The sequence below is a fragment of the Odontomachus brunneus genome, unplaced genomic scaffold (genome assembly GCF_010583005.1).
Source record: "Odontomachus brunneus isolate Ranch 3 - 2012 unplaced genomic scaffold, Obru_v1 Obru_scaffold_027, whole genome shotgun sequence".
In the NCBI taxonomy this organism is placed as follows: domain Eukaryota; kingdom Metazoa; phylum Arthropoda; class Insecta; order Hymenoptera; family Formicidae; genus Odontomachus; species Odontomachus brunneus.
Window position 1 is genome coordinate 2,070,717 of NW_022639477.1, and position 27,544 is coordinate 2,098,260.

Genomic DNA, 27,544 nt, shown 5'->3' on the forward strand with positions numbered 1-27,544 from the left:
AAATTCGAACAATTGGATATTTTTCATTGATAGCATATTGTCACAAGTATTAAGTACAAGTTGAAAGAGCTCATTCATTTGTATTGCAATATTAGCATTGCATTAATCGCTTTCATAAATTTACATTGTTTGCGAATAAGTAAAAATTGACAAAAAAATTGTCATGTAGTAATATAAAAATATATTTTGTTGTAAAATAAGGAAATAAAAAATGTTATGAAGAATAGTCTTTCAAATAGATACTAATAAGAATCATGAAAATGTCATCGATGGAACAAAAGTTTGGTTTTCTCCTCACATCTTTTCGCCACATAGTATTTTATCTCACTGACATATATTACATTGTACTTTATGTGTGAGTGTCATTAATGCTATAACAATATTATTATAGACAATGATATTCTATTACATTAAAAGCTAATTAAGTATTCAGATTCGGAACGACTGATATGTGGACAAGCGATAATTTATCGGTTATCTCAACGATAGATTCCATACAAGACAAATAAATCATTTGTCCACAGATACTTACATGTCGAATACTCGCGATTAGTCATTTATTCACGTATAATATAATACGATAAGAAAGGATTCGTAGTAATGATAAACCTTTAGAACTCTTGTGATGTATTTTCCAAATGTATCACACCGACACTCGAGAATCAGTCGATTTCTAAGAATCGAAAACGACGTTGTTATCTATCAATCGAACGTGATTCGTGAGATGATTCCGTCATAATTAAAAACGGATAGTTCCTTTCGTGTCTAAATGACGTTTACTCACCGACATTCCTAGTAATCCTGATGCGCTGTCTATCGTCATGGCACATACTCGAGAAGCATCTCGCGAAGTATTAGATCAGACGTTAATATCAGGCGATATCGATTACGACGGAAGGACACGATCAGTGGAACTATAATGGCGCGGAAAGTCGTAGGACAAATCGCCGACGCGACGTTACGAACTCGAGCACATCTTGAATTCTGCATTTGAAACGACCGTGTACGTATGAGCACACACGTCGAATCTCGCGGACTAAATTCACTGGTCCGTCTCGCGATTAATCATTATCACGTAGCTCGGATTGCTGAAGCTGTCCGGCATGTCATTTCGCAGATCGCTTTTCTGCTTTGGCATATTCACGTAATTGTCTTGTGTGCTGATGATGGACGACGGATAGTTCCTCTTCCGCGAGTCTGTTGTCTTGTCCGCTTGCTCCGCTTGCTTCTTGGCTGCGTCGTTCTCGTCCACGCCGTCCAGGTCGATCAAATGTAAATTTCGCGGCGCGTTACAGTAACCGGAATCTCGATCGATAGGTCGGTCGATTGGCTGATCGGTCATCTGATCCTTCATCGCTTGTCTCTGTCGCGCAAACTCGGCTCTCCGTTCTTGGACGTTGATTGGTTTCAGGTACGGGTCAAAGTCTTGCTTGAGCATAGGCGACTGCTCGACGGCGTCCTCGGAGTCCGATGCCGGCGATGGAAACTCGAAATGAGAACGATCCTGCGGTCTGGGACTAAATATGCCGGACTCGTCCGTCTGATAACCGGGACTCATACATAAGTATGCAGGATCCATGTTACTCTCTGGGGATGGCGAATTTACATAGTTGCTGGGTGACGACAGAGTCGTATGGTCTGGCGCGGACATCATCGTCAGATAATCGTTTTTGCCGCCCTCCAGGCTCATCGTGTTCATGTCCATGTAAGGTGTGTTCAGGCTGATATAATGCTGTGGCAGAAATGGAAGGTAATTTTACATACCAAGCTATTTTTTCAAGACGCATATTTTTTTATAGACGTGCTTTCTCGTGCGTCTAGATATATATAGTTTGGAGAAAAATTGCCCTTTCAATTAATTACATATATTAATTAGTTAATTCGATGCATTCAACCGTGTATAATAAAATTGTTTTGTGAAATCGCATTTTTAGAATACAAGTTGTTAACGTCGCGCAATAAATATTGCAATATTTGTTATGACTAGTTTCAGAAGCTTTACATCTATATGAAATAGTGTAGAGTGACTTACCGATTTCACACTTTCGTCCAGTAAATCGCCGATGCTCGTAACGAGGTCTGTAAAGCTTGGTCGCACGGTGGGCTTAGCCTTCCAGCATTGTAGCATTATGTCATAGCTGTAAACAATGAAAAATCACATGTAAGAGATTCCGGTCTTTTAGCGTGTCGATAGGTTTCACTTACATTTCGCGCATGGCGTACTCCGGCTGCTCCATTCTGTAGCCTTCGATCAGTTTCTGATATTGCTTCTCGGCTTCCATGCCGGGATACGGCGTCTCGGCTAAAGTGAAGAACTCCCAGAGCACTATTCCATAGGACCATATATCTGATTGAGTTGAAAAGATTCGATCTCTTATGGATTCGATAGCCATCCACTTAATTGGCAATGGGCCGTCGCCCTTTTTTTTATAATTGCCGTCTTTGTACATGTTCTTTGCCAGACCGAAATCGCATATTTTCACAATGTTGTCCTCGGCGAGCAAGATATTCCTCGCCGCCAAGTCACCGTGCAACACCTGAAGAAGAACACGTATGAATAGTTATATAATAATTTAATACGTAAGACACAGTCTTGAGGGAAACTACATTATTAATAGTATATATAAATACATATTAATCACATGAAACATTATGTACATTTGCTTGCATACACTTTAAACAGATAAATATCTTTTCACGAAACTACCCATATAGCATAAATCTCTAAAAGACTTCTTAAAGAGTTCCAAAAGAGTCCCCAAGTTCTCCAGAACAATTTTGGAATTCTTTAAGAAGTCTTTTAGAGATTTGTGCTATATGGGTAACTTCGCAAATTCATATAAAAATCAAAAGATCCGTTTAAAATATCTCAAATTTGCGGATAATATAGAGCTAGTTTGCCGATTAATTTATAAAATATATATCGGAAGCTTCGGGCTTTTTTTCATTGTTCACTTTGTATGCCAGACGTACCTTCCTTTGGCTCAGGTATTCCATCCCGCGTGCTACTTGGAACGCCCAAGACAATAGATCCTGCGTACAAATCGGTTTGAGATTGTGGTCTTGGTAGTCACCGCGGTAATTCGATCTCCAGCCCGGTTGAGATGAATTATTGCTCAAAATGCAGCCGCCGTTTGGTGACAAGCAGATATCTTGAGAGTCCGAACTACTTGCCGGACAATATTGCACCGTATCGATGCCCGAATTCGCACTAAGACTGCGAGAAAAGGATAATGCCGCATATTTTATCCTGTCAGATGGGCATAAGAGAAAAGAAGAACCTTGTTAAACCATAGAGCCCCTCACATGCAACGATGTTGGTTTACGTGACTCGGCATGCAGCAGGAGAACATTCGTGGACACAGGATGTGTGTGATTGTATGAGCTAGCCTCAGTTCCTAAGATTTTGTATGAAGCAAAGTAGTCTTCCGCCACGATAGGGAAAACTTAATCGTTAAGAGAACTTTAATTACGAATAATAGAACATGAATAGATTATTTTCACGACCTCGATCGACGTCTCATGCGACACAAAGAAAGTATTTTTGCTGTCAATTAAGTCGTATTAGAACACATGAAAATATATATATGGTAATTTATTAAAGTGTAGTGTTAATTTAGAAAGCAACTTATTAAAATGCAGTTAATTTAGAAAGCAAGCACAAGTAATATTTTGTATCTAACAAGATAAGATGAGGATGGACAATGTGATACTTAAACGTGATAATATCAGTAGACAAACCTGTTATTACTACTGACACTGACAGTTCTCGTCAACACATCCAGACCGATGGTGTTATCGAGCTTTCCAGTGTTGGGATCGATCTGATTGATAAAACCCCCTCTGTGTCTCAACAAGTAATTATGCAAATTGCCAAAGCGGCAATACTCGACGATCACCAACAGCTCGCCTATCGTAACACATAAATCTCAATGATTATGAGCGCCTCTACCAAATAATTTAATAAATTTCACCGTCATCCTAACGTTCTCCCATCTCTCATCGACAGGATATTTAAAAATCGGCACAATTGCCCGACGCGAATCGTTTCAGCGATACGTACGTTTGGAAATATTCTTCGTGCATGCGCCGAGAAGGTTGACGACGTTGAGATGCTTGCCGAGATGCACCATTATTTTAAGTTCGCTGGCGAGCGCGCGGACATAAGTCGGATCGGTGGTTCGCCGTACCATTTTCACCGCGACGGTGGTGACGGTCTCGCTTAAGCATATTCCTTGCGCCTCCGCCTTCATCACCACCCCGAACGCACCGCTACCAAGTTGTTTCCCTGAAAGAGGAATTAGTCGGAATGTTACATATATAACGGATATCTAAACACTCCGTCCAGTTAGACGGAATAAATATTGCGGTTGAACTGAACAGCGTTGTGTAAACGGCTGTTCTCTCACCGAGCTTTAGCCGTTCCCTCGGAAATTCCCACTTCTTATCGTAAGGAAGTAATTCCGCTTGATCGTCGACCGTCAAGTCTGGATTTAAACACTCCAAGGCGCCTTCCTCGAAGTGCATAAGACCTGCTTCCATCAATTCCTTCCTCATTTTCTACGTGACAAATTGTTTCTCACTTAGCGTTACGTTCCCCAGATTTCCTCGCAGCTCGCTTATGTGCACGCTTTTACGCGAATTGTATAAAATAATAAAAGAAGAAGAAAATATAGAGAGCGATTTACCTTTTCACGGCGGAATTTTATTATAAAGCAGATTGCAAAAATCAACAATATAATAACCAGAACCGCTATCGACGATATTAATATTATATCGTGATTATGCCCTGAAAAGATTTTGCGTTTTCTTCATATTTTTGCCGACTCAGTGACTCACAAGTGAGCGAATTATCGAATTTTTACTTACATTTCCCGTTCACTATGATCCGTTGGAAAGTTTCTTTTTCGCCTATTCGATTAGTGGCGCGACACGAATACGTTCCACTGTCGGATTGCGATATATATTTTATCTTAAGCTCCTGATAATTATTTGTGAAGTTGTACTGCGCGTTTTCGTTCAGCTTCACGTTGTCCTGGAATAATGATCGAAAAAATGTAGAACTCAATTTCACCGAACAAAGACGAACGTAGGGAAACGACATATACCTTGTACCAAGTTACTACAGGCTTCGGCATACCACCCGCGAAGCACTTTAAAACTATCGTTTTGCGACCATCCTTAACCTCGTCAATATTCTTCACTTTGGTCTCGTTCATATTGGTCGAAGAATTGAAGAAAGGTGCCACTGGCTCTGCGATATTAAAAAAAAATAGTCACAACACGTATTATCGGTTATATAAAGATATGATATAAGTACAGTGGATATAGCATTGCAAAATAGATTTTTATTGCATTTTATAGCTTGTTTTATCATGTTTCTCACCTGATATATTTCTCTTCAAGCTGATAAAAGATTTTTTAGAAATTCATACGCATTGGAACTCGAGATATACATACTTGATGAGATGATACTTTGTTTATATAGATAAATAAATTAACATAATTACCTTTAACATCCAATGTGTAAAGCATAGATATTGAAATTGGATTGTCTAACGATGCGGATTGTCCGTAGCATATGTAATTCTGAGAGTCTGATTTCTGGACAGGATAGATCTTCAAGATTGATCGATAGGTGAACGGAGTTTCACGACGTATAATCTCAATTCTTTCTGAAATTGTAAAAGTTTACAGTCAGTATTCAAACGGTGCCCAAATAATGTTCGTCTAAGAGTTTAATATTTCTACCCGATTTTTCTGTCGAGATCGTTAATAATTCAAAGATTAATTTTTGCGAAAGGACATTTCACGATTTACTATTTAATCATGTATACGCATACTCTCAGCTTCTTCTTTTTAAATCTCTGCTCAGAATTACCTGTTTCTTTGATGGGTTCGTCCTTTTGATTTTTCCACGTTAGCATATCCGTGTAATTGTATACGGAAGCGGCGCATGTCAATTCCACGTCGTCGCCACTCGTGATCGGCTGTTCTGGTGCGATGATACCGAAAGCACCTGTTCCATCGGACACGAAGATAACTTCAGTCGACTTATCACAGCCGTAATCGTTGCAGGACTCGCACGTTAATATTCCTGACGTCTCAATCGTTATGTTGGCCGTCAAACTGAAGTTGATCTGACCGAATTCTTCCATGAATGTATTCTATAAAAAAACGCGAAAGCTTTCCGTTATACGAAATACAGATACAGACACTTATCTAAGATGAATACGAAGTTTGGCTCACCGCCAGTTGTATGTCTGTTGAATTTATACGCGACGGATAATTAGGACACTTGCGGAAAGTCAACGATATATTCGGCGACGGTAAAGCTAACACGCCGCAAATAAAATTCACAGTTTCATTGGGCGTATAGTAAGGCTGAATATTAGTGAGTCTGGTCACCGGCTTAGCTAAAAGCAACAATTGGTTTCACGCGTGTTGGTGCTATTACGTATTTCATATTGAATAAAGTGAAGCAGTCTTCATACATGAGACATCCAGCGTGTAGTTTATCGTTTTGGCCATGTAATTATTATTAGCTTCGATGTAATAATTTCCCGTATCCCAGATCTCTAATGATTTTATTTCCAAAGAAGTATATGTCGGCATTATCTCTATTTTGTATTTTGATGGTACATTTCTTAAAATTTCCTTGTCGTTCGATTTAAACCTGCGATGAAAAAGGCAATAATAAAACAATATATCTTCGAGTATATTAAAACATACATTTTTGCATAACATCGAAATTTTATAAATGTTGATTCATTTACGTAATTTGTCGCGCTAATATTTGTCGCATTCATGCATATCAAAGGACAGAGTACTGCTCATTTAGTTAGAATTCTTCAGTACGCTGTTAAAGTTCGTACCATTTTATTTCGGGTTTCGGATATCCTACGAAGTAAACGACCCATTTCACATTATCATCTTTATCTCCCAGATAATATGTTTCGACATGTTGAGACGTAAGATTAATGAATCTTATTTGAGGATCTGAAAATAAAAGGTACGAGTGCGATTGTTTCCCGAGCACGAAAGTATACATACACTTGGAAATAGTTGTGTCCTATACAGTTCGTGACCTCAATTTAAATATATTCGACATGTAATCTTTCTGTAGTGCTTAGTGAAAAAAGAACTACTGTGTGCTGCATGGATACGTGATATATATATATATATGAAAATATAGCATTATATATAATGAAGTTAGTATGTAAAAGGCTGAGCAAAAGTATATGCTTCTATTTTTGCTTTCTAAATCAAGCAATAAAGCAGGGAATTAATATTAATTAAATATTATAAGTAATATTATAAGTAATATTATAATAAATATTATAAGTAATATTTCTCGGTTAAAATTAATATTAATTAAATATTACTTATAATATTTAATTAATATTATATATATATTTTTTTAATATTAATATATATGTGTGTATATATATATATATACATTAAAAATTAAACATATATATATATATATATATATATATATATGTATATTTTTACATATTAATATTGATGTCAATTAAATAGTTAAACATCAACATTAATTGATTTTAATAAGTAATATAGTTCATATTTTTTATCTCGTCATAATTCGAATCAAGCAATAAACTAACCATGTAATTTAATGTTCTTCGACGTCCTTTTACTCCCGCGAGACGTCTTGAGAAGGCACTCATACTTCCCGTCGTCCTCGGCCGTTACGTTAAATATCGTTATCTGAGACGTGACACGGATATTACTGGGACTGATGGGTTCTCTAATACCCTGAATGTTTATTCTGCTGTTGTTCTGCAACTAAAAATCGTGCGTCCGTGAGCGCGCGACATTAGTATATACCGTAGTTAATATATAATTAAATGATAACTAAATAGAAAACTCCTTTCTTATCGATTTGTCTAAACACTCTTTCAATTAATCCCTTAATTATGCACGGTATATATGTTAAAATATCGCGCACGAGAATCTCCGTGTATATTAATTGATTTGTATTTGCAACAGTAAACTTGGTAATCTCATTAAAGATTCAACTAAAAGATTCATTTTAAATGAATCCACCATTTAGCTTTCAAAGTGTTACGGAGCATTTCTCCTCCCCTGACATAGTTTCGCATGATGTAAAGCTAAAAACTAAAAGATCAACGTATACCATTTTCGAATTCTGGAACCAATTTATCATATATTTTACAGAATACTGTAATTCCATCGTGCAATTGATGGTAAGATTTTCGCCATACGTGATATAATGAAAATTCTCGATGATGAACGGCACAGGCACTTGGTAGTTCTCTGAACAAACAATTTGCATCGTTATTAATAGATGACGAGGACGGTGTGTCATAATGAATTTTCAACTGATTACGCACGACGCGCGACATCTTCAAAATTATTGTATATATGTCTGTGTTAGAGATGTGCGAACTATTCGAATTCGAATCGAATCGAATCAAGTGAAATTCGATTCGATTCAAATTCGAATCCGAATAATTCGAAAATTTCGAATCAAAAAGATTCGAATACGAATCGCGCACATTAGCATTAACAAAAAACTATTAACCTTCTAGCCGTGCTCTGGGTCTTTTTTGATCCAAAGTAGTTTCAAAGTTCACACAGTTTTTGTAATATTCTAAATACAAATGTGATATTTCGCGACTTTTCGAATTATTTTAGAAAAAGTCAGTACATATTACACTAAATTACTTTATATAATGCTAAAATAAAAGGTATAAAAAAATACATATATATCAATTAAATAGTAAGTTCTCACCATTGGGTCTATTTAGATCCTGAACATGGTCAAAGTATATCCAAAACGAATACGGTTAGAAGGTTAAAGACATCCACTTTCCCTTAAGAGAATTAGCATGACTTAAAAAGTTTGCTATACACTGAGAGAAAAATTTAGTAAATATTATCAAAATTTGGTTACTATTACTAAATGGTAGACGTAAATGTAGCGGGCCAAAGCTATGGCAATACTTATTAATTAATTTAGTTCTGTAAAATAAATTATTTATTTGACAAAAGTAAAATTTATTTGCTTCCAGAATATATTTGGTAAATAAAACTTATTGAATAGTTGAGCAAAATAAGCGATTTTGTAATAGTTACAAAATTTTTGGTAGGTTCAACTAACCATCTGTAATAATAGATATTGAAACGATGTAATAGCTGCAAATGAATGAATTTTTCGTTGTGCTGCAACAAAACATACTTATACTGGTAACAAAATAGAACTCGTACCTATTGAATCTTTTATTACATGAGATATAACAATTTCATAACAATTATCAAATATCTGTTCATAACTGTAATATATTTCATATTAAATATTTAACATTAAGTAACTATTACTAAATTATTTAATTGATGTTACTGTGGATGCAATTACTTCATACTCCCGATCTATTAAATATTTGGTAATTATTATCATATTTAGTATTAGTTACTAAGCATTCAACGAATTTCTGTAACTAAATGCAGTTTGTTATAGTTACCAGTCTTTTCTCTCAGTGAACGTTAAGATTTTGTTCAAAAATATTAAAAGAAGATAATGGCTTCTGGATAAACTCTTACCGACAACTGTCGGATATGTGTCGTTGCGCAACTTTCAAAGCTGGAACATTCCATACACGTTTATCAACTATATATTATATATCTCTTACCTTAAAATGAATTGATTTCATTGACATGATCAATGTTATACTCTCTCTCATACCGAAATCACGATTTTCATGTTGAATTCAATGATTATGTTAATTAAAAATTTTTTCAACAATTCGATTCGATTCGGGTGAAATTTCATCGATTCGATATTAAAAATTTTTTATTCGCACATCTCTAGTGTGTATATAATATTATGTGTACTAAATTATATGAACAGGGATATATCGGAACAGGGAAGACAGAGAGTATATAGTACTTACTTTCTACGTACAACATATAGTTCATTATCTGCTTTTCATCGTTCTTTTCGATCATGCACGAGACATCGCCGCTGTGTATCACTCGAATATTTCTAATCGTGAAACCAATTTTCGGGTCAAACGACGTTATGTTCTTCAGTTCCTCTTCCTGCACATTAATAATGCGTTGTTCTACTACGAGCAAAAGATATCTGGCCCGACCATTTACGTCGCGTCGAAGAATCAATGAGACAAATTTGTCAAGATGACACGATTGAACCTTCTTGAATGGACGCCCCGATAAAAATTTCCGACCGCGAGTTCTACGAATCTAAGCTAAGTTTAAAGCTTCCTTTTTCCCTTCCAAGGACTATTCGATCACGAGCGATTCTTCGGCTTCGAGACTCGTCCGGAGTCGTTTAACAACGGATATAATTAGAGTTGACTTTATTTTTTTGCGAATCGTTCGTTAGCATATCGTTGTTGCTCACATTGTCGCTTGGCACAAAGTTGACCACTAAGTCTGGCGATGTAGGCCTGCACGGTATCAAGACGTCTTCCGAGGCGAACACGTCAATAGGATGATAGTTGACTCGCTCCACGAAGAAGCTTATATTGGCTGTAAGTAATGTTTCATTAACTCACGGAGAGCACGAATACGCCCATATGACAGCAGAATTGATAAGGAAAGATGAACAATGGTTCATTATGCGAAAGGGAAAGTAAAGTATATGCAATTGATCTTACTTACATCTTACGTAAACGTATAGCCAGTTCACCTCGGGATCGTTATGGTTATCCAAAGTCTCGATATCGATATTTTCATCAGCGCAACTGTACCAACCGGTGTCGCCGAAAACGGTTGACACCCGTTCTAAGGTGAACGTGAAAACGCCATCTTCTTCCTTCTCGGTCGTTCTCGTCTCAGAAGTGTTTACCTGACCAAGTACAGCGATGTAAGATTTAATACGTACGCCTGTTGCGCTCTGCTTCGCGATGTTAAGGCAAAAATGTTGACTTCTTTAATAATTAAAAGGAAAATTGTCTTATCTATAATTTTCCTTCTAATGAACTTTGCAATTTTCCTTATAAGTCATCTTTACTCAAACATTTATCATGTCTGTCAGGTAATAGCAGACACAGCGTCACTTCACATATTATGAGTGATCAATTATTAATAACTTATCCTAATTAAACGGTGCGCAACATATATACCGTGTCTTTGGTGAGTGGGTAGGTAAAGTTGATCCGAGTGTTCCCGGTACACTCGATCTTTAAGGGATCACCTTCATTTATCACCAGCTGTTTTTCACTCGGAGAGATGACCGGCTTCGTACTACACGACACTGAAATACAAAAGAAGAATAATTTACTCGTGTACTCCGGATTCGATGTCGTGAAAATAATAGTCTCTCGTGCAGTTTCGACATTGCTGATCTCTGACTTTCTTATCGTCGCTCGTTGATATTGATATGCATAATTATTTTTATATAGCGCTTTATCTTGTGACAGTTGGGAAATCCATTTGTATCTAAACAAAAAATTATTGAAAATTTCTGCGTATTGCGATAGACGGGAACGATCTGGTTAGCAGATTCGAGAGAAACGTCACCGTAAGCCGCAATGTCCTGCGGATGACTTTATCTGGCTCTTCTCGTTATTTTTCTGCATAGAAGGGTGCACGTGCCGTTAGTTTCGTTTCTGCGTAAATACGATCGTGGTTAGGGAGGAAGTCCTTTCTTTCCTCTACTGATAACGCGGCATTATCAGCCAGCTTGCTGGATACGGACGCCAAACGCGAGAACAACCAGGATTTACAATGTACATTGGTGAAGCTATGTAATAATTTGCGGTAAATGGAGTTGTCCGTTGCGAGTAGCGGGACGGAAGGTTTATTACAGATATGCTCGTGCAATCTTCGCAGCATCATATGTAAACACAATAGATTATGCGTAAATCGTGTTAAAACGATTCATTACTGTACTGTTTATTATGTCGAGAAGCTATACTTGAAAATGAACGCGTTATAAAATAAAATAGACGACGAGATGAATATTTTATTGGTTTTTACGGAGAGATAACATTTTCTCTATTACATTTATTAGCGTGTGGGATTAGGGAAGTTTAATCAATCAATTAATTTTGAAAGCTTATCGTTTGTTGTATCGCTCGTAATTAAGAAAAAGATCTGGCGACAGAACCTCACATTTGCGTGTTTCGAGTACGACAATGTTCAGTAGTGTGTAATTCGTAAAGAGAAAAAGAATAGCGAAGAGAAGTGCCCACTTAATTACCTCATATTCACAGTGCGACGTTTTAATTGAGATGAAATTACCAGCAAGGCAGATGAACTAAATCTTCAAGTCTTTTTATGGCAGGGACATATAATAACGATAATAACGATAATAACTCTTGATATTATTCTTAACATATATTGCTACAGTCTATGAGAATTATTTTCTTTTTTATCTTTCTATTTTTCGGACAATATCCATTTGACGCACGTTCGAGTTATATACGATATAAGTAACGATAGTTCGTCGAAGCACCAATGCAAAAAAGAGTTTGCGTCAGGAGAATGTTATTTCCAATAATACGCGCTTTTTGTGCCTTTTAAAATATTCCGAAATGTTAAGTAGTCATCGAACGAAGGAACGATGTTGCATAAACGAAATGACTAATGTAACCAAACGTGACAAATGCAGCCAATAGCATCGATAGTTATTTTTTCCTCTGCTTATAACGCGATACATCTCAGAGATGACTCCGCTCTTGTCGTTCATTATGCTTTTTATAAAACGTTGTCATGTACCATGACCTTGGTCCCGCGTATTCGATCATGTTGCCAGACGACCTAATAAAATTATCGCCACTTATTAGGACGTCATGCGGGAGAATAGGTTCAATAAGATGTATCTTGAGGGTACATTATGGGCGAACATCATGGGCGTACATCATAAGTCAATCGATTTTCATCTCTAGAAGTATGTTGGAAGTAATAAACGTTAAATGTACGACAATGTCACGTGGAGTCAATTTTCTGTTTATTTCATGATCGATGATATCGTTATCGCAATTTGTGAAGTAATACCGATAAACGCTGACCATTTATACCGATTCATTTGCGTAAACCGATAAAAATAATTTTATCTCCGATATACACACGTTTGTGTATTCCATAGTTCTTCTCTAAAATATAATATATAAAATATATAACATTTTCAAACGTGTACCAGTTATTAAGCAAATTATTATGCAAGATTAGTATCACCGGTGTATGTTATTAGAGAGTCTAAACGTCAGCATGATTATAGTTCCACTCGAGAATGTTAATTAAATTTCTTTTCAAGAAAGATAAACGTTAAAGCCGGAAAAGCTGAAAGAACAAGTTTTATAAATTTTATCAATAATTCTTGAATTTCTCTCCCTCTCTTATATTTGTTTGTCAAATATACTTGACAAACGTGTTATAGGAATGTCGCTAGATATCTTCTTCAATTTCTTTCTAGATAACAAGAATTTTATTTGAATCTTTATTCTATTAAGAAAGTCGCGTTCAGACCAATATCGTATCCGTATTGAAATTTGTGTTATAATTCTTGCTAAATGTGAGCAAGCCACGTATTACAAATGAATACGGTGATACGCTATGACCGTGATTGACCTGGAGTCGATATCTTACCGTTATATAAAAAAATAATACGTGATACAGAGTCAATAGGAGTCTAATCTATATGGAGACAATGTGAAACTAAAGATAATGATGTATTATAAATAGAAAAATAAAACAGATATATATTAAAAATACGGACACAATATAAAGATACGAATTGAAAACTCGATATCATAGTATCATGGTATTGTAACATATAGCATAATATTCTCATATTTATAGCGTGTCATATCCTGATCTGTGCACAATCCAGTAATACGATAAGTCCGGACATATCTTATTATTCATAAAAGCTACTCGACTATATCGTCAGTAAAAACAACATTGTTCAGGGATTGAATTCGCATTCAAAACGAACTAGAGATTATTATACATTCAATTAATCAGATGAAAAATTAATGTTTAATAGCTGGACTTGCGTTATTTGTTTGAATGAATCAATCCTCTTGCCCACGATATCATGTAGGTAAATGTTCAAACATCATCGCTTGTATTGACATAGTTAATGTACCATTTGCACTGACATAGACACGGCCAGTCAGCGATTGTTCTGAGTGTTAAATAAATTCCCACCGTGCTTACACGCAAGGAACAGTCATCACTGAGAAATTTTCCCGCCAAGCTATAAAGTGTGCTGACTATTATGTACGTATGAAAGAATACGACAGAAGCCGACACTTGCCGTGCCAGTATACAAATATGAAATGTTTGTTTTGCGAGGTTGCTCATGCTATGAGAAGAATTGCAATATTCAAATTACATTCACCAAAACTCGTGTGTCTAAAAAAAAAGAACATAAGCAGTTTCACTCAGTATTACGTGGCGGATGTTCCCGTCACGGATGGCACGTCAGTTCAGGTTCGATGTCCTCCAGGCGATTTGGAAATCTCTGGAACGCTGTTGGAGCCAGCGTATCGGTATTCGCCGATGAATGCGCTTTCGCGATGCGGTGCTACGCAACCGAGGTAAAATCGCGATCGCGACACCAATAAACGTGACTCAGTGTCGAGACCACGTGACTGTGCGCGTTACGCTTCACTAAAGAATCTTCTTACAAATGACAGATACGTCGTGCGGGCGTGAGACCAGGTGCATTAATTACCTTGGCAGAGTGCAAGCAGTAGAACAACGAGCACGAACATCCGAGCACAGGATAGTGCGTGGCACAGCATTGTCGGTTTTTCACGCACTTCTCAACTTTTAATCACATTTCCAGACATCAAAGTCACTCGACAAACATCGTAGGTACGCACGAGGAAGAGAAGGGAGAGACGGAGGTCGGGTCCCCGGAGTCTCTCTTCAAGGCCTGAATGACGTGCGCACCGTTCTACAGTCACTTTCACACTGAGTGTACCGGTTATTGAAACTAACAGGCCCCACCCGGCTGGTTCCCCGTTCGAGTGTAACTTATCGAGTACAACGTCATCCTTTGGCAACATCATCAGGCTTCTAGTACGATACTCTACGTCGGCCTGATTCTTCATAGTTGCGCGTGGAGCCGGCCGGCGAAGGATCGTTTCGGTCTTATTGACACACGTAGATCCGATAGACGTTTCCCATTCAGCGAAAAATCGCCGTTATCATGTCGGGGAATTAATCGGGAGAGATAGTTGCCACCTTTGAGGAAGATCAAGAATGAAGTTTAGTGTTATGTTCGTGAAATGTAATTACTATGCGTTGAGCGTTTTACACAACAGTAACGAGAGACAGTGTTTTCGTTATTTTATGTCGCTCGTTGAACGAACAAATACGACGAAAAGATAAGAACAGAGGAAAATATGTGTGACTTGATAATTCCTCAAAATTTTGCGTACGATACTAAGTCCTTGCGACTCACAACTCAATGTTGACTTTTAAATTAGCATGATCTAATTGTGAAAAATAGCGGTTATTGAACTGGTTAACTGAGAGAATTGGCGTCGATTAGCACGTCAGTACTTTCTTAACTAAAGTTACCTCACATTTTTTGATTTCTTATTATACGCGGAAAAAATTTCAGCTCATATAATAAAATATGGTGAAAAATCGGTGATAAAAAATGATATCTTTGTTATCGCGACCGAAAATATTCGTCTGAATGGGCAGCTAAATCCAAACTCAATCGAGATAACAGAGAATATTTGATTGACGAAAATTTCCTACAGCAAAGTTCGAAATAGTTTGCCGCCATTTCAGGCGATTTTTGGAAGCTATGCCTACTATCTTCCTTTGCCATGTGGCGGGCCAAGCAAATGACAGTCGCGGCTCTCAGCCTGGGGGGTCGTTGGATTATAAAAGGCACATCTATAGCTGCGTTCCGAAATTCACTGCCAGTACTGAAAATCTATAGTTCATGTCACGTATACTATAGAATTTCAGCACTGACAATGAATTTCGGAACGCAGCCTATGTGGTGGCCTACCAAAACTACGTTCGGGAAGCGCGCTGATCAGCTCTAACGCATCATTCAATCCTTGTATAGTACATACTAACACGTTATTCTATTTTTATCGCTCATTACATAGATGTGCTCCTTATAATCTGAATTGTAATTTCCTTATCCTTATAATCTCGATTGTCAGTTGCGTGACCGCGCAATAAAGATAGAAGGCGTAGCTTCCGAAAATCGCCTAAAATGGGCAAACTATTTCGAGCTCTGTCCTATAGAGCTTCTTTTGTTCCTACAATCGAGTTTTTATCATAGATACAATATATCTAGATCGAGCGTTTGCCTTTATTTGAGCATGTAGAAAAGGATGCATTGCGTTTTGAGACTTTGCGTTCTCTCTCATTCGCGCATGTGTACGAGCATATGTGTAAGAGAAATTGTGTTACAGAGATACGCGAATGAGAGAGAGAGAACGCAGGGTCTCAAAACGCAATGCATTTTTTTTTACGTGCCTCTTACTCCCACTCCTCAATGCTGGGTCTAAATATATTATGTCTATGGTTTTTATGGGCCTCAGACAACAGAAAATCAATTACACTGACCAAATTTGTTTTGTGTGTGTAAAACTCACGGCAAGGAATAAGTTATGTTTCAATTTAATGAGTCATTTTTAATGAATAATTTGAAACTTCACAAAGTTTAATTAAAATGCTAATGAAAATATATTTTTGTCCAGACTAAGAAATTTTATTAATATCTGTCGCGTTTGTCGCGTTGTTGCTAAGTCCAAGTTCCACAACATCCGTTTAATTTTAACTACCAGTCCCAATAGCTAACTTTAAGTTCTAATAGTGATTGGTTAATTCTGATTAACTCTTCTTAATGTCAAATGCAATTGGTCAAGTCCAATGGAATAACCAGCTAGTTAAGTTAACTGAAGGTTGTGGAACTGGCCTAAGAATGAAAGCAGAACTGATCGTTGGAAGATCACTGACAATTATGCGTTGGAACTTACGAAGTTCATATAGCGATGGCGTTAGTATATCGATAAATGAAGCCGTTATCAGTCGATATTTTATAACTGTTATCGATTAGATGAGAAGAAAGGACTTCAATTAAAAATGAAAGAAATCTTTGCAACTCTTCTAACTTTATTGCGACAATAGGTGATTCTCTTCTGTAACGAAGAGAATATATCAAACTACATTTCAATTGAATGTTAATAATAAAACGATTGAAAATGTAAGTCAATAAATAAATAGCGATTCTCAAGTTTTAATTGAAACGCCATAGTTACGTTTATCTCATGCGCTAATGTTTTACTAATTGTTTCCTTATCGAGAAGCGTTAGAACTGTTTCGATTTTTCCGCCTCGTAATAGTTGCCTAGTAATAATAAGTCTGAGTGATATATAAACGCAGATTATGTCAAAGCCGCGGTTTCCGTTTCTCCGTGATATTTCTAAGTAACATCATGCATAAGGTCCAGAATTTACTGATTCTCCGATTATTTGAACAATTATCTTTTCTAACAGACTCAAGATACGGTGCTATAAACAATGTGCTATCTGTGCGATAGGTTGATTTGACGCCCCCAATTTTATCGCTAAATTGTCGTCAGTAAAAAGTGATACGTGTTATCTCCTGAGCTTTGGTTAAGTTTGTCGGTCAGACGATGTATGTTTATTTGGCAGATCGCTCATTAAATTGCGGAACCTGAGAAAATGACTCTGAAGTCGTTCACACGACAGTTTCTTCTTGACGAGATTATCCTTGCAAGAAACTATATCGCTCATAAAAATTCTGGTATATAGCGTTTGTTTGTACCATAACGAATAGTAATTAAACAGTAAAATAATGCGTCGCGAAATCACTTAATGATAAATAAACGACTATTAATAAGAAGTCACGTAATACACTGAAAAACGTAATGAGAAAATATCTATATTGATTGGAGAGTTCTCTACGATTTTCCCTTTGTGAAGAGTGTTCCATTGTATCAGAGAGATTGTAAACTCTTGCACGAAGTTAATGTCGCGCTTGTCTAATAAGCGGTGCACGTTATTTCTCGGAAAGTCGTCAGTCGTTAATCACTCTAATTCCTCTATTGGAACGAATTTCGCTATTTATATATATGTACAGGTATCGTAATACTTAATACTAGCTTACAGTCTTCACGTCGAATCTTGCATTAACCGTTTCCGGCCTCAATAGGAAACTATTTTGTCCTAACAATTAACGAGAGACAATTAAGATACGACGTTATGACCCAGATTGCTGTCGACGATTGCAAGAGTCCGATCAGTACTATTATCATTTATCTCACAGGAACTATCATCAGTACCGATGTCTCGAGTACTTTGGTTTTTTTCTTGGTCAGTCGAGCAGAACGTGTTCTCATCACACGACGAACCGTGCGTCGGTACCTCGAGTCTCGTCGTAAACTGCTCTGGGATTTCTTCCTTGTAGGCGGTGAATCTCTCCAGATTGATTGTCGACGAAGCCGGTATTATCTCCTTTTTCTCGTATCTTCTGCTGATCGCATGCGCGTCTTTCTCCTCCAGAAAGTTCTCGCGCGAGCAACACTGCGAATAACTGCAGTGCTCGCCGTGACAACGAATCAAACAATCAGTTCTCTCCATATGCGGCTTCATCTAAAAGTGTTATAACGTTAAATGATGTTATCATTCAACAATATAAGTCAGAGCTCGGAATAGTTTGCTCATTTTAGACGATTTTCGGGAGTTACGCCTTCTATCTCCCTTTCGTGCGGCAGGCTGTGCAACTGACGATCGCGGTTTTCAATCTCAGAGGATCGTCCAGATTATAAGGAGCGCATCTATGTAATGAGCGATGAAGATAGAATAACGTGTTAGCATATACTACTACAACAAGGATTGAATGATGCGTTAGCGCTGATCAGCGCGCTCCCCGAACGCAGTTTTGGTAGGCCACCACATAGATACGCTCCTTATAGTTCCAAAGACATCCGAGGCTGAGAGCCGCGACTGTCAGTTGCATAACCCGCCGCGCGGCAAGGGAAGGTAGAAGGCGTAGCTCCCAAAAATCACCTGAAATGGGCAAACTATTCCGAGCTCTGATGTAAGTTGAGTGATTAACGGCTAATAGGAGAAAACATCTCAGTTCGTACAAAAGAACAGTAAAACGATAACTTGACGATAATACTGTGATAAGAGCTGATATTTCTGTTATCGCGTATATCCTGAAAAACCTAAACTTTCTTAGGTCATTTATCTCTTTGAAGAAGTAAACTATAATATTTACAAAATGTCGGAAACAAATCCACAAAGGATGCGACACCAATCTCAAAAGAGATTGTTAGATCAAATATTCGTCTGAATTATACTGCATTAGAAGTCAGCTGAGATAATTGAAAACATTTGACTAAATAGAAATTTCTTAGAAATCTCCAAGCGAATCTTTGTTCCTACAAGTTTTTACTCTTATTAAATTTTTATCTGGTTTGCAGAAAATTAGTTATATAAACAGAAATATAATTTTTACGGTTATATGACTTTTTTCTGTGTTAGTAATTGTTAACAATTAGTTACATTTTGCGTACCTTGTGAAACTCCGGCTGGACTGTAACCTGAGTAATACCCATTTCGACGAAAAAGGCAGTAACTTGATCTTTGATGCTGGCGTAAACCTAGAAAAATAATCAAAAAAGCTTCAGTTTTAACTGATATTAAGTGCGATGATTTGTTTTCTTTGATATTGTATATTTTTTTTTAATATAGAAAGTAAAGTTTCTTGTAAGAAGATTTTTATTTGCAAATAGCGAACAGCTTCCATTAAACGTTCTAAGCAAATCCATAATGAAAAAATATTAGTACAACTGGTACCTTCGGATCTAAGAATATAATATGTGCAGTGGAGATTATTTTATCCCCTGCTAATTGCCAGACGTGTAGATCGTGAACGTTTACGATGCCCGGGAAAGCTTCCAACAATTTTCTCTTGAGAGAATCAATGTTTATATGATTTGGAATTGTTTGCAGCAGAATTAAGCCTGATTCCTTCACTGCGGAAAGAAATAATAAGATAGATTGACTAATTATCACATATTGTCACCGTGATTTGTAAAAATTAAAATGTTTCTAATAACGGAATAAAAACATTAATATTGGATTAGTATTTTAATGTGCTGTTATATAAATTTGTTAAAGAAAATATACTTACTGTATGGGTAACACAAAACAATCAAGAAGACCGACGAAATAATGGCAAAGACCGGGTCAATGTACTTGGCTACTCCGGAGTCGGTGAAGTAAACCAAGATCGACACCAATATAACAAAGACGCAGCCGAAAATGTCGCGACATGTTTCTCGAAAACCTTGGCTCTTCGGTATCGCCAACGGACTTCGTCTGGTTTGCGCTGACAATTGTTGCTCGCCCTCTTTCGCCTCTTGTGAACTCACATTTCTAAAATATAAATATAAAATATTAAATATATTATCAATGTTAGTGGGCGAAATTTGTATAGAAAAGGTAAGATAGAAAAGATACGAAAAAACATGCAGAAAAGAATAAAAAAAGTAAGACCATACGAGAGATCGCAAAGAAAGGAACGTATATATCCAGCGTCGAGATTGTAATTGCAATCGTGAGACTCGCCTGCGTAGTATCACATCTCCGCTTTTGGTGACGTGCAGGAAGATGCCCTGATTGAACGTGAACCCGCCGATCAAGATGTAGCAGAAGGCGTTCAGAAGAATACCGGAAGCGCCGATGCATAATACTGCCAAAGGGTGGTGCATCTCGTCCAAATGATCGATATGCACAAGCGTCTGCAAGGCCTCCATCAGTATAGAGAAACAAAAGGAGGCGAGGAAGACGAAGCAAACGAGCATAGTGACGATGTCGATTCTGGCCCATCCGAAGGTGTTCTTCATTCGCCTGTCTGACGATGATTCCTATGAAACGCATTTTCACAGATTCATGCCGATCGATATTCGTCGTTTTATGAATAACAATAGTGACTTTGCTTGTCGACTTCGCCATGGACTCACGCGTGGGTGAACTCTCCGACGAGATTCTGATTCATATTTAAATCAAATAACTCGGACAAATCTCACCCCGTGAACTCCCGGGATATCGACCGCTTCGATCGTACCTTCGTCTTCGTCGACAACGACGTGACGGAGCCTTGTTCCTCGCCATTGATGCAGATGACCGAGTTCCTCAGTGAGCTACTATTACTGTTGTACTTCTCCCGATAGGTGTACTGCAAGCAACACGATAATTCACGATATAATTGCGAATTATCGTCATAGAGAAAGTACGTCGCGGAGAAAACGCACGCGAGAGGATTTTTGTCGTTGCAATGCGCTCGTCGTTGCAACGTTGCGACGAGTCTCTCGTACGTCTTCATCAGCTTCTTGCGGGGACAGTATCGCGTGCGCATCGCGTTTCACTAAATTCGACGGATACACAGTATGTCGTTACGAACTTGGCCGAGTTATCGAAGCGATGCGTGCGCGCCGATACCTTAATGCGAGTCTTCCTGAATCTAGATTTTCCCCGTAATTTTCATCAAATGACATAGAATGTACATATTGCTTCTAATATCGAATTTAAATAATAGTTTTATATCATCATGATAATATAATAGCATATTTTATATAATCATAATAATGTGATATAATCATATTGCTTTTATATGAATAATCTTAGGTAACAATATATCTTATTCTAACTGCTATATATATGTATATATATTTCACGAAATCGTAAAAAACATTTGTGAGATATTTGTAAGTAAAAATTATTCCTACAAAATATGAATAAATATACATATTATTTCATAAGTAATCTTTCGACCTCACTGAATCTTTCATCTTTTCTGAAATAAAATTAGATCTTTCTTACTTACATGGAAAAAATATTATATTTTTTTTTCATATAAATTCTTTTCTAAATTTTACTAGGTTTTTAATAGTCAATAAGGTTATTTTGCTAAGGGATATACAAAATTCCATTAAAAACATAAATGTTTTAATAGCATATTTCCTAAAATATATAAGTAGCACATATTAAATGAAGGGTGCACAGGGAAAAATAATTTTGCTCTTTTAGCAAAATCGTCGTTGCTACTGCATATTCGTAGTGACATCAAAAAAATTTAGTTGACGTAACTAATTTAAAAAATTATTCATTATCAGAGCAGAAGTAGTTTCGTTGCCAGAATAGAAAAAATTTGTTGAGTGTATTTGTCCTAAGAATCACGTTAATTTGCTATTGATACAAAATAATGTATCCTTAGCAAATTTATCTGCTATCGGAGCAAAACTGCAACTGCTTACCATAGATGGATATAAATCCATCATAGTTCTTATAGCAAAATAATTTGTAGATTCAGCAAATTATATCCAGAAAATAGTGATTAGTACTCTTAGCAAATCTTTTTGCTAGACCAGCAGAAAATTTTCCAGGCCAACAAATTATTTTTCTTCGTGTGAATAATGAATTACTACAGAATCTATTCTTCGGTTACAAAGTTCTACGACAATTTTCACTACACGGAAAAAAACAATATGGTTGGCCCCCTCATATAAATCTAGTCATTAAATCTGACTCATAGCCAGATCAGATTTACGTGTTTGGGATAATTATATTGTTCTCTGTGTGCAAAATTGTCTTTGTGTATTAAATAAGATCGGATGATTATCGTCAGACAAAGTCGAGAATCCAAGTCCTTCCTATTACGCTCGTGGAAGAGGCGAATTAGAACAAAAAGAACGTTTAGAATCATTTATACGGTGCGACACGAAGTGGGTTAAAAGATTAATATCGCGCTGTCGTGGACACGCGCGTGAGTGTCATTTAGTAAGCGAGAGTGACCGCTTCGCGCTTACCTTGATCGAAGCGATGCATCCGACTAGCGCCACAATGTTGCAGAGCATGTGGTACGCGTTGAGGAGCAAGGTCAGCGAATGGGTCACGTGACTGGCGATGATCTCGATCAAGAAGAAAGTCATGGTGAAGAACAGCACCAGGTACAGCTGGACCGGCTGCAGCCTCCTGAACCACTCTTTCACAGCCATGATCCTGCGGGGACACGTGGTGAATATCTATCTACTCTCTTGACGACACGTCATCTCATATGAGACGAATCACATTACGTCGCTCTACAATATTGCCGGTATCATTCCCGACTGCTCGTCTAGTACTTTCCGTAAGTGCGCTCGATTCTCCGGAATTCACTCTCGTCCTCGTGTCGCAGAGATTCGACCCGAAGAATTCGCGCGACGCGGAGTCTCGGCGAAGACTTCGTCGTGCTTCAAATTTCGCGGAGGTAGAAGTTCGCGAGCTTCTCGCGCGGGACAGGTCGGCTTTCGACTTTCCTAAAAATTTCAGAAGTTCCTGGGGTGTGTTTGCTCGAAAGTGCGACTGTGCCACGAATGGTGAGAGCGATCTCACCTTCTTCCTCGCGAAGGAAGTGCTTGTTAGTGTAAATGATAACGACGATTGCAAACAATACGCTTGCGCGCACATCCACATACATACATACACACACACATACACACGCACATAACACACATGTGAATCTCAATATATATGGAATATTAAATAATTTAATTGTGATTACAGTTCGTTACGCGTCCAAATGTTAATTCGTGCGCGAGAGAGAATTGAGCACGGTCGAGTGAGCAAATCGGGACAGCTCGGTCAGACGTTCGTTTCGGTTGCGAGGGGAGCTAGAATAGTTGCGCTATGACCTGAAGCTCGCCTTTATAATAATGACACATTTACGCGGCGGAAAAACGAGCTCAGCGAGGGGAGATTGGCTTGTTTGTTACGAGATTCTCCTCACACAGACGATCACAAGACAATCGCGCGGCGGGCTTTCGGCACATTATTTTAACAAACAAAAAAGGAACGCTAAGTTTATCGCATCCGACGATAAAACGATCCGACTGTGTTGGTGAACGCGGTCAATGTGTTCCAATCAGTCAATTTGCAACACGCACACATACACGGCTCAGTCCTTTTTGCGAATAAATTTCACGCCCACGATGTGTGACTGCCATCGAGTCAACGCTTTTTATTCAGAAAATCCGTATTGTCCAAATAACTAAAAAGTACGTTAAAATACATGAGATAATTAAATACATGAAAACATCTTTTTTCAAATAATTTAATATTCCGATTACATTAAAATATGTTCTAAATTATTTGACTTCAAGATATACTTCTGGATATCTTAATATTCGGATTTGCAACAAACCAAGTAAAAGACTTCTTTCTTATCTCACCACAAAAAAGATTGTATGAGTTAATTTCATCGCATGAACGCATGTTACCGTCTCAAGAACATGTGCTTCCACTGCACTTGGTCTTCTGAGGTTTTCCGAACCTTCATCAGTGTAATACTTACTCGACGCGATCGCCAAACGGTCAAAGGCCGCGTGTATCCTGCGCGGTCTTTTGGAACCAAACGCAACCGGAAGCCTGGGACTCCTCAAGGTGAAGAAGCACGTGAACGGTGATCGCGCAACGTGACGCGCCGCGTGCACTACACGAGGAAGAAGAAGAAGAAGAAGCAGTACACCGTTTCTGGACAACACCAATGTCGCACTCTTTACCGTTCAGGCAACGTTCCCCGGGGATAGACGTGCAAAGACGCGGGGATCGCTGAAGAAGCGGACACCCGACTGAACGGGACGGCCGAGCGTGCAAAACGATATTGGAACGGCGGTCGCAGAGGTGCCCCGCGGTGTTTGAACTCCGACAGAGTGCGATGGTCCTCGCGCGGCCGACAGTTCGCGGCCGCGAGGATCCTCCTCGTCCCGATGGATCGGTCTCGCGATCCCACGCGATCCGGACACGCGTCTGTCTCCGGGCAGACGGAGATCGCCCGAGGACATTAATCTCCATGGCCGCGCTTATTATTCACCGTCGCATCGCCAGACAATCTGCATCTTTCCGCGGCACTTGGACAGTTTCCCCGAACCCCAAATCCGTGTACCTGCGCGACAATGCCGCCGTCGATCGCCCCGGGGCTCTTATCGGGCGATTAAGCCGATGAATCATTCGTTGTTGTCCGTAAAAATTCGCACTGCGACCTCGTCTCCGTCGCCGATCGTCGTCGGCCTTCCGTCGGGGACAATTTCGAGCCGGTCGGCATGCATACGCTTAATCGTTGCTGTTACAACGGGACGTGCGGCGAATCCGGCGAGTCGAGAATTCGCAGCGGAAGGCACATCTGGACGTTTTCTTGGTTCATTGAGCGCGCCCGTGCGTTGTGCCCGATCAATGTCGATCTACGCCCCTTGCACCGTTATTCAATACGACAATCGCGATCGACCGCCGTAAATGTGTAAAACTAGAAATAGAAGATAGCGTGGTGATCTAAAATAATCCAATCCTCATTAGGCGACGCGAAAGTATATTGTCCTCTTCTTTCTTTTTCCGCGTTTTCCAGGCTTGCTCTACATCGTCGTTCAATTCGACAGTCGCGACTGATTGCTGCAAATTGAGATGTACCAGAAATAAAGAAAAAGAAGCGTGGTGATCTAAAACAATCCGATCCTAAAGCACCCATTCGGCGTCAATGACGACGCTTCAATGCTATATCGCGAAAGTACATTGTGCTCTTTTCTTTTTTTATTAATTTCCTGCGTTTTCCAGACTTGGGACGAAACGAGCAGCCATCGGTCAAACCAGGTGCAAGCAACATGCACTTTTTTCCTTTTTCCTTTTTCACCGGCGCAATGCTCGCGTCGACCTGAATCGAACGTGTAAGCTTGGTGAGCGTGGCGTACGTCGTCGTCGTCGTCGTCGTTACGATGACACATGTACGTACGTACACACACATGGGCGCGAACAGCACAATTCACAGTAGGTTACACGCACGCGTCTGACATCTCTGTGTTGAATCGGGGGTGAGGGGGGTCCATCAAAGCGTTAGTTGCGAACATCCGGGCACAGTAATGGGCTTTGAACAACGAAATGCCCGCTCCTCCGATCATTAACGTCATCAGCGTCATCTTGGATGGCACTGAACGCTGAACGTGCGATGCACTAGATGCACTGAACATAAAAATACAACGAAAACGGCCGCCGACGATAGGACAGTTATTATTACGCGCGATGCGCGTCCGAGAACAATTCATCGATTCTCGTCGAGATCCTCCGTCGCGCTTTACTGTCATGCGCAGAGAGAAAAAAATAACGTGTCACGATTGTTTTTATCTTATCGAAAGACTCGCGTGATTGGAAGAATAATAATAAAAAAATAATAATAAAATGGAGAAAGGACGGTAAAACAACGAATTGCTCGCTCGTAACATCGAGTTTTCCTATAAATTTGCAACAAAGTTGCACTAGTTTCGAAATCGTTCTCGAATTGAAATTTTAGTTCTACTTTTGACCTCAACTTTTTAATACTATTATTGACTATATGTGTTCTGAAGGATCAGTATGCATATGGAAATTGAAGTCTTACTTTGCGTATTTAAATGGCGGAAAACGCACGGAATGCTATATATCGTAGATTAACTCAGTGAGGCTGGTGGGTTAAGTAGAATCAAAAGAGATCGATATGGAGTCTTCAAAGTCTTAAAATAGGCGTTAAATGAAATATGAGGTCGCGAAAATAGAATCAAAATTTCGACTCCTTCCAAAAAAGTTACCTCGCAGGAAAGGACCATAGAACATCAAGTTGCATGTCATCACGGAGCAAAATAACTTTGCTCTTTTAGCAAAATCGTCGTTGCTATTGCATATTCATAGTGACATCAAAAAAATTTAGTTAACCTTTAGAGGACGGGGGTGGTCTATATATCGACCACCCTGATAACACAAACTATTTATTGTTTTTAGGTTAAATTTGATGTATTATATAAGAAAAAAGTAGTGAGAAAATTCCTAGAGACTGTTTGACCTTGAAAATTGATTTCAAGGTCAAATGAAAGGAGTTGTAAAGCTATTTTTTGTTTCAATTTTTTTTTTAAATCTGAAAATAATAATTTCAACATTCACTAACAATAATAAATTGATTCCAACTCTAAAGAACTTATATCTCACCCGAAAAAATTCAAAATGGCGGATTCAATATGGCCACAAAAAATTAGAACGTCTCCATTGTACGAAAATGGAGGGATTTTTTTGATTTATTATTAGAAAATTGAAGTTTTCTAACAATAAATTGAATATAAATAAATTGAAGAATCGCTATTCAATTCAATATCTCGAAGACAGCTTTGACCTTGTTGATTACGATTTTAAGTTATGTTGATTTCAATTTATTTTTTTCGCTACTTTAAGCTTAAAAATACTATATTACATCTATTGATACCCTATCTGCAAAAAAATTACTCAAACATTTTTGCATTAGTTTTGAACTCTGCTTTGAAGTAGTTCGTTGATGGACCGCTAGGTGGCTGCCAATGCTCCACAAGTAAAGTGGATTCTTCGTAGTACTTATATACTTTGAATAATTGGGTAGGAGAATTCGATATTTCTATGTGATTTTTTCCACTGGAGTACGATTGTAATCGTTTCATCCCACGTTTATTTCTCACTGTTGTTGATTACAAATATATTATTTTTGAAAAAAT

At 38.2% G+C, this 27,544-nt stretch overlaps 2 protein-coding genes across 11 annotated transcripts in view; both read right to left on the minus strand.

Moving 5' to 3' along the window:
- Nucleotides 1-164: 164 nt before the first annotated feature.
- On the minus strand, nt 165-14,959 carry LOC116842721 (vascular endothelial growth factor receptor kdr-like). The gene is given in 22 exon segments (XM_032812317.1): nt 165-1,732; nt 2,033-2,138; nt 2,206-2,537; nt 2,974-3,217; nt 3,742-3,910; nt 4,064-4,288; nt 4,410-4,560; nt 4,689-4,789; nt 4,870-5,050; nt 5,052-5,254; nt 5,511-5,675; nt 5,882-6,167; nt 6,250-6,416; nt 6,495-6,676; nt 6,876-6,999; nt 7,629-7,809; nt 8,162-8,301; nt 9,939-10,086; nt 10,409-10,536; nt 10,669-10,855; nt 11,133-11,263; nt 14,693-14,959. Coding segments are annotated over 22 exon segments (4,311 nt in total). The 5' UTR covers nt 14,763-14,959; the 3' UTR covers nt 165-1,042.
- Nucleotides 14,960-17,089: 2,130 nt separating this feature from the next.
- The window catches only part of LOC116842725 (zinc transporter 1), a 19,761-nt gene continuing 9,306 nt past the window's right edge, over nt 17,090-27,544 (minus strand). For 8 of the 10 annotated variants that reach the window (XM_032812337.1, XM_032812341.1, XM_032812336.1 and 5 more), the window contains 7 exons: nt 22,838-23,030; nt 21,097-21,207; nt 20,598-20,896; nt 20,161-20,405; nt 19,824-20,002; nt 19,541-19,627; nt 17,090-18,611 (listed from right to left, as the gene is read on the minus strand). In XM_032812337.1, coding sequence (XP_032668228.1) covers nt 18,207-18,611; nt 19,541-19,627; nt 19,824-20,002; nt 20,161-20,405; nt 20,598-20,896; nt 21,097-21,207; nt 22,838-23,030 — 1,519 coding nt within the window. In that variant the 3' untranslated portion in view covers nt 17,090-18,206. Of the gene's footprint in view, nt 18,612-19,540; nt 19,628-19,823; nt 20,003-20,160; nt 20,406-20,597; nt 20,897-21,096; nt 21,208-22,837; nt 23,031-23,571; nt 24,335-24,360; nt 25,808-27,544 lie in introns of those variants that run through there. The other 2 variants (XM_032812345.1, XM_032812346.1) reach the window with 2 other exon arrangements.